Source organism: Silurus aristotelis (genome assembly GCF_946808225.1).
Source record: "Silurus aristotelis genome assembly, chromosome: 4".
In the NCBI taxonomy this organism is placed as follows: Eukaryota; Metazoa; Chordata; class Actinopteri; order Siluriformes; family Siluridae; genus Silurus; species Silurus aristotelis.
In genome coordinates this window covers 8,185,107-8,192,755 of record NC_139577.1, presented here as the reverse complement: position 1 = coordinate 8,192,755, position 7,649 = coordinate 8,185,107, and the positions used below count along the sequence as shown (strand labels likewise).

Here is a 7,649-nt window from a genome sequence, read left to right as displayed (position 1 = left end):
TCTATTATATTCAGGTGATCAGACAGTGTCTGAGCTATTAATGAATAACACAGAAACTCGGACCTGGAGTTAGCAACGAAAATACACAACAAACTCACGCGCTTCTGATATTAATTATTACTCTAATAACAATAATAATAATAATAGGAGGAAATAAACACTTCTGTGTTACAGTAAAAACTGTCCCCAGTACAGTGTTTTACAGTAGTAACTGTTTCCAGTCCAGTCTGTTACAATAACTATCCCCAGTCCAGTCTGTTACAGAATTAACTGTCTCCAGTCCACTGTTACAGTAAAAACCGTCCCCAGTTCAGTTTATTACAGTAATAACTGTTCCCAGTCCAGTGTGCTACAGTAATAACTGTCTCCAGTAGTCTGTTACAGTGATAAATGTCCCACTACAGTGTTACAGTAATAACTGTCTCCAGTACAGTGTGAGTTACAGTAATAACTGTCCCCAGTCCAGGGTGTTACAGTAATAACTGTCTCCAGTAGTCTGTTACAGTAATAACTGTTCCACTACAGTGTTACAGTAAAACCTGTCTCCAGTCCAGTGTTACAGTAAGAACTGTCTCCAGTACAGTGTGAGTTACAGTAATAACTGTATCCAGACCAGCGTTACAGTAATAACTGTCCCCAGTCAAGGGTGTTACAGTAATAACTGTCTCCAGTCCAGTGTGATACAATAACTATCCCCAGTCCAGTCTATTACAGAAATAACTGTCCCCAGTCCACTGTTACAGTAAAAACCATCCCCAGTCCAGTGTGCTACAGTAATAACCGTCTCCAGTCCAGTGTGCTACAGTAATAACTGTCCCACTACAGTGTTACAGTAATAAAAGGTCTTTTCTCCCTGCTGCTATTAGACTTTACAATTAAAGCTGCTCCCAGTGAACCAGTAACCATAATACACACTGTTATTACTATTCGATGGTGTAATAGTTACTTTTATTACTGTTTTATTGTGTAAAATACTACCTGTGTGCAATATCACTTGCAATACGTGCAATATTACCTGCAATACGTGCAATACCACCTGTGTGCAATACTACCTGCAATACGTACTTTTTCCTCATTTGTATTTATACATTGTGTTGTGTATATACTGTATACTATAGTATGTCTATTGTCTAGTCTTTTATATATTTGCATTTATTTTTTAATTTTTTCATGCTGCTGTAACAAAGAAATTTCCCCACTGTGGGACGAATAAAGGTTTATCTTATCTTATAACTGTCCCCAGTCAACTGTGTGTTACAGTAATAACTGTCCCCAGCCCACTGTACATTACAGTAATCACTGTCCCCAGTCTAGTCTGTGTTATAGTAATAACTGTCTCCAAATTCATGTGCTACAATAACAAAGATCTGAAAATTCAATGTGTGTTACAGTAATAATTGCCCCAGTCCAGGGTTATTTATTAGTCTTGTCATTGTTTATAGTAATAGTATAAAATGTGTTACAGTAATAAAAGTCCCAAGATGCTCTGAAAAGCACATTTAATAGACCATGGCAAGTGTTTATTTACAACAGTGGATCCTACAGCACATTATTTATTCAACAAATTACAACCATAATTTATCATTTTGTTCATTTTAACAGTCAATTCAAAAGATTTATTTATAAAAGAGCACATCCAGCTATTAGCACTCAGGTGCAACGACAGGAATTAGCTTCTGTTCACTACGATGATGGAACTTGTACAAAATTTTGCAAATATAAAAGAAAAAGTATTTACACAAAAAAAATTTACAAAATAAAAAACAAGAGAGAAAAAAGTAGGGTAGTTTTATAGTCAGGGTTCAAGAGAAAAAATGCAGTAGACCTAAAGGAAGATTTTGGTGAAGAATGAAATGCTCACCATGAGCTTTTAATACAGCATTAACATTGCATTGTGCATTGCGTGTGTGTCACTGCAGCCGTGCTCGTTTCTCAGGTGGAGGTTTAGTGGTTCCTGAAGCTGCGGGAGGTTTAATGGCTACTTCACGATCTTCCTGTTTTGCTGCTTCTGCTGGAACCTCTGCCTCCTTTTTCACCTCCACTACACACACACACACACACAAAACATTTATATTTAGTACGTTTTTTGAAAATAGTGGACTATTCCAAATCCACAAGTTATTATTATCATCATTATTAATAATATGTACTAAAACTGTTTAAATCTTATAATTGAGAATAATTTGATGATAAAAAATAAACAGTGATTATTCTACACACAGAGTAAAAATGAGTTTACCTGGAACTGGTTTCTCTCCTGGTTTAGGCTACACACACACACACACACACACACACACACACACACACACACACACACACACACACACACACACACACACACACACAGCATGCATTAGTTTATATTCAGTAATGAACCCACAATTTCATATGAAGAAATAAAAATTACCATTATAAAGTGTATACAGGACACCCGTGTGTGTGTGTGTGTGTGTGTGTGTGTGTGGGAGAGAGAGAGTGAGATACCTGGTAGAACATGGGAGGGAATTTACTCCTTAGGTCAAGCAGCAGTGCATCCACTCTCTGTCTCTGGAACAGTGAACTCGGCTCTTCTTTCTTTTTCTGCTTTGGCTTTACTTTCTCTACACACACACACACACACACACACACACACACACACACGCATCATACCATGAGGGCATAAATGCAATTGAGAAGTTTGTATATGAATTAATGTATAGGAGTGTGTGTGAATGAGTGTGTGTGTGTGTGTATCAATGAGAGTGAGTGTATGTGTGTGTGGTCACCTCTTTCCTCCTGATCTTTAAAATGCCACCAGTAGCCCTTTGATGGATGATAGCGGCAGAACGACATTGACTCATCGAATGCTGACTGGATCCCATGAACTGCTGACAACTATACACAAACACACAGAATCCATTAGTAGTAGTAAAAACAGTATTTCCTTACATCATTACAGAACTCTCTCAATACACTTCCTTTCCAGCACAGGATGAGGAACAGTTATCAGGAACAGTTCCTGAAGCAAGAGGATCCTATCCAGGAACTCACCACTCTGGAGCTGATGACAGACCCGAGATCCGGAGCCTGATACACCACCCCGGCGATGATGTAATAATCAGCTATAGGAACCACTGCACAGAAAGAGAGAGAGACCGAGAGTGTTTGCTCAGCTGATCATCAATTGTGTGTGTGTGTGTGTGTGTGTGTGTGTGTGTGTGTTGAAGGTAAATCTGACATTGTGCAGGTGACTGTCTCTGCTGCTTCCTGATGATGTAGAGAATCGGCTCCTGGGCATGCAGTAGAATATACTCCACTCCAACCATTTGCCTACACACACACACACACACACACACACACACACACACACACACACACACACATGTAAAATTTATGCTTTCCTGCTTTTTTTTACTGATGTTTCCCACGTCACCGTCAGAATCTCAACACAATAACATTATCAGACGGGTGCTGTGCTCTATGAGGAGAAGTGAAACGCACTTGAGGTGGTCCAGAGTCAGTCTCTGCATCTTCACCACCTCATTGTTGCAGGTTCTGTCGTAAAACGGGTTACTTCTTTCTGAGAAATAGTCCAGCACGTTCCCCGAGTTCAGCATCGGAACCCAGCTGCTGTCCACCCACGAAATACCCAGCAGATTATCTGTAATTAACCCAAAAAGAAATCACTAAAAAGCAACATTATTCATTTAAACTGACACTAACAAACATGTACATTTAACCAATGTTTTTTTTTTACTTATATTGGTTGTGGTATTTTATTTATAAGCAGCAAATAAAGTAAAAATCCAAACGAATTAAATAATCAACAAAATCAATCTGGAATCACACCCTGAATAAACAATACGAGTAAAAAGTCCAGACTTTTGAACGAGCCCACATTGAGCCACTTAGCTAGTAAGTCTGTTTAATACTCCTAAAAGAAAACCGTTATTATCTTATTAAATGCATTGTCTGTGTGTTTCACATTTCCCTCAATCAATTATTTTAAATTATATGAAATTAGTATTTTTAATTGAGGAAAGACCTAATAAAAAGCTACCGATAGTGTACCTCTGAGATCCACGGCCGCCATGTTGGTTTCGACAGTCGCAGAAAACTGGGGCGTTTCAATCGGCGTGCTCGAGCCCTAAGTAGTTTGCTAAGCTCGGGCGCGGAACGCTTGAGGTTTTACCAAAAGTGGTCATGAGGCAATTCGGAACACGTCCTTTAAACGAACAAACAAACAAACGAAGTCTCCGGCTTTTATTTTGATAGCGGTTTAACGGATGTGACGCAGTGGCGCTCGAACTTCTAGATATGAGTGAGTGTGTGAAGACAATTATGTAATATCAGTGCGATATCCAGCGTTATAACACTCCGCTATGCAGCGCGCTCTCACTAATGCTTTACTCAGCGCTGCTTGGTTTCCCAGGAGCACAAGAGCTGCTTTGAGACGCGTTACAGTCCGCCAGCAGCACGGAGAGTGAGTACAATACTGCACTTTACAGCCAGCGCCAAGGTGTGTGTGTGTGTGTGTGTGTGTGTGTGTGTGTGTGTGTGTTTTCAACGAGCCTATATTTACACAAGTTTAAGTTGGCTTTATTGTTATTTCAACCATATACACTTCAGTACAAGTGAAACGAAAAAACGTTTCCCTAGGAAGAAGGTGCTACAGCAAACAGCATAAAGTAACAAAAAGGAGCAGAAGTAAAACAGAACAACACAGAACTCTAAACTAATAACACAAAGTGCACATGTGCGCAACATTTAATTTAAAATGAGCAGGGGAAAAAGACGAGACAACACGAGACAAGAAAAAACAGAAACACAGTAACTTTCCAGAGGCAGCAGAGTGAAGTGTGTGTGTGAGTGAGTGAGTGAGTGAGTGGTGTGTGTGAGTGGTGTGTGTGTGGTCAGCCAGTGAGTAGTGCTGGTGGTTTTACGGATGCAGCATGTAGGAAGAGAGAGTATCTTCTCAGCCGTCCTCACTATCCTCTGCAGGGTCTTGCGATCCGAGACGGTGCAGTTCCCAAACCAGGCAGTGATGCAGCTGCTCATGATGCTTTCGATGGTCACTCTGTAGAAGGTTGTAAGGATGTGTGATGAAGCTGTGCTTTTCTCAGGTTTCTCAGAAAGTAGAGACGTTGCTGGGCTTTACTTGTTACGGAGCTGTTGTTGAGGGACGAGGTGAGGTTCTCTATAAGGGTGAACACCATGGTATTTGGTGCTCTCCGCGATCTCCACATTGAAGCCGTTGATGTTCAGCGGGGAGCGGTCAATTTGTGTTCTCCTGAAGTCAACAACCATCGCTTTTGTTTTGTCTACATTCAGAGACTCTACGACAGCTCTTGGCTCTACGACAGTATGTTATACTCTGCAACTTCTCTCTGTATGCTGACTCGTCGTTCTTGCTGATGAGACCCAACACGGTCGTGTCATCAGCAAACTTAATGATGTGATTGCAGCTCTACATTGCTACACAGTTGTGGGTCAGCAGTGTAAACAGCAGGGGACTGAGTATGCAGCCCTGAGGGGCCCCAGTGCTCAGTGTGATAGGGTACCTGTTGTCACCCACGTGTTGGGCTCGGGTTTGTGTACAGTGAGTAAAGGGAAGAAATCCTGCAGTCAGTTCAGAGTGCTTCATTTCCTTAAGTTTTACTACTGAGTGCAATATCTGCAATGATATGCAATAATCTATCTCTCTAACTGTCTGTGTGTCTGTCTATATATCGTTCTACATTTCTGTCTGTCAATGTTTCTGTCTGTCAATGTTTCTGTCTGTCAATGTTTCTGTCTGTCAATGTTTCTGTCTGTCAATGTTTCTGTCTGTCAATGTTTCTGTCTGTCAATGTTTCTGTCTGTCTGTCAATCTATCTGTATATCTATCTGTCTGTCTGTCTGATAGGGGTGGGCAATATGAGCTAAAATTCATGCAAATGAAGACTTTATTGATGGGCATGTGCCCCCTCCAGGAATATCTGTTGAATGCACCTGGGTGCATTCCTCATATTCACAGACACACATGCTAGTGGTTAAAGATATTGCTGGTGTTTCCACCTCCTCCTACAACAACACGGCAGCATAACTTGCATAGTATTATTTGTTGGTACAATACAGGTGTTTATGAACCTAAACCGGTTCTAACCCACAGAGGAGGCCACCTTCTGTTTAACCAGTTCTTCATCATACTCTTCAACATGACTTTCTGCATGTTCGCTCATCTTGAACCTATTGTTCAATCTCATAAGTTCACAAACTACAGTTGCCTGTGCACAGTTGTTTGTTGATGTTGTGGGTTTGAGTAGGCGGTATGTGCGCAGTTATTTCAGACTGTTGCTGCAGTGCATTCTGTGTTTGATTCGCTAATGTCTGTGTAGTAAGGAGCTGGACACAGTAGATCATAGGGCCCCAAACTATGGCCTGTGGGGTGAATATGGCCTGCCCACTCATTTGGAACTGATAGTTGATTGCTGGAACTATTTATCTGCAAATACTGGTAGTTTTTCTGGCTTCTGCTCCGCTGTCATTACGAGAGCGGCCTCTAGAGGCAAATCACTGACACCGCATGCTGATTATTTTTACACATCAGACTGTGCACTGCACTGAGAGCGCTATATTATATTTGTTATTAATAATTTATTAATTATGTAATAACATTTAATAATAAATATATTTATATTTAAGTATGTAACTAAATATAGCTGCTGGCTGAGACATAGGCTCAGATTGTTTTGTTTAGTTTTTTTTGTCCCTAAAAAAAAAAAAACAACTGTAAAAATAGAGACGTTTTAATTATTTCTTCCAGGAAACAAGGGTGATGGTGGTGAAGGTGATTGGGGGGGTAAAATAATAGTCAGAAATCGATGTCTGTAATGAGTGGGATTAGTGTTTGTTTTTGTTTGTGTGCTTCCGGGTTCCCTGACTCGGACTTTGTTTCAGTGAAAGCAAAACGGATTTCACCAACACTGACCCTGGATGAGTCAGAACGCTGACCCTGAACTCTAAACGCTGACTGAGCTGAATGTTTGGCAGCAGTGCGGTAGAGAAGGTGCTTAAACACTCCTCACCTGTGTGTGTGTGTGTGTGTGTGTGTGTGTGTGTGTGTGTGTGTGTGTGTGTGTGTGTGTGTGTGTGTGTGTGTGTGTGTGTGTGTGTCAGACCTCAGCTTCAGCTACATCACATTAAAGGAGCATTTTAGTGGTGATCCAGATTTCTGTATTTTTATGTATCTTGTGAGTGATGAAAGTGTGTGGAGTGATGTTTAGTGAGCAGCAGAGAACATTGGTGTGTAAATGAATAACCCATGATGTAACTGATCTGTAATAAACTCACAGCAATAAAGGGGGTAAAGGTGCATTATACCTATCATAACTGCACAGCACAGTAACATTTTTGTGATTTCACAGTGATATTAGGAAGCTGGGGTCAGAGTGCAGGGTCAGCCATGATACAGTGCCCCCTGGAGCACATAGGATTAAGGGCCTTGCTCAAGGGCCCCACGAGTGGCAGCTTAGCAATACCAGGGCTTGAACCCCCAAACCTTCTGATCAGTAACCCAAAACCTTTAAAGGAGTGTGTCACAATTCACACTGCTTTAGGTTCCGATTCCTGATTTATCATCTAACACAAGCTTTAATGGTAATCAAATTATATAATTGATTGTGTTTGTT

At 40.8% G+C, this 7,649-nt stretch overlaps 2 protein-coding genes across 2 annotated transcripts in view; one reads left to right on the top strand and one right to left on the bottom strand.

Moving 5' to 3' along the window:
• Positions 1 to 1,482: 1,482 nt before the first annotated feature.
• Positions 1,483 to 4,198, bottom strand: med6 (mediator complex subunit 6). Its single transcript, XM_083540118.1, has 8 exons — positions 4,051 to 4,198; positions 3,481 to 3,640; positions 3,218 to 3,309; positions 3,031 to 3,113; positions 2,766 to 2,874; positions 2,485 to 2,600; positions 2,240 to 2,267; positions 1,483 to 2,041 (listed from the first exon to the last, which is right to left on the bottom strand). Exons 1-8 carry the CDS (start codon positions 4,070 to 4,072, stop codon positions 1,911 to 1,913), a joined length of 741 nt encoding a protein of 246 aa, XP_083396244.1. The 5' UTR covers positions 4,073 to 4,198; the 3' UTR covers positions 1,483 to 1,910.
• A 59-nt stretch (positions 4,199 to 4,257) lies between these two features.
• The window catches only part of l2hgdh (L-2-hydroxyglutarate dehydrogenase), a 10,649-nt gene continuing 7,257 nt past the window's right edge, over positions 4,258 to 7,649 (top strand). The window contains exon 1 of the mRNA XM_083540040.1: positions 4,258 to 4,462. Coding sequence (XP_083396166.1) covers positions 4,362 to 4,462 — 101 coding nt within the window. The 5' untranslated portion in view covers positions 4,258 to 4,361. The remainder of the gene's footprint in view (positions 4,463 to 7,649) is intronic.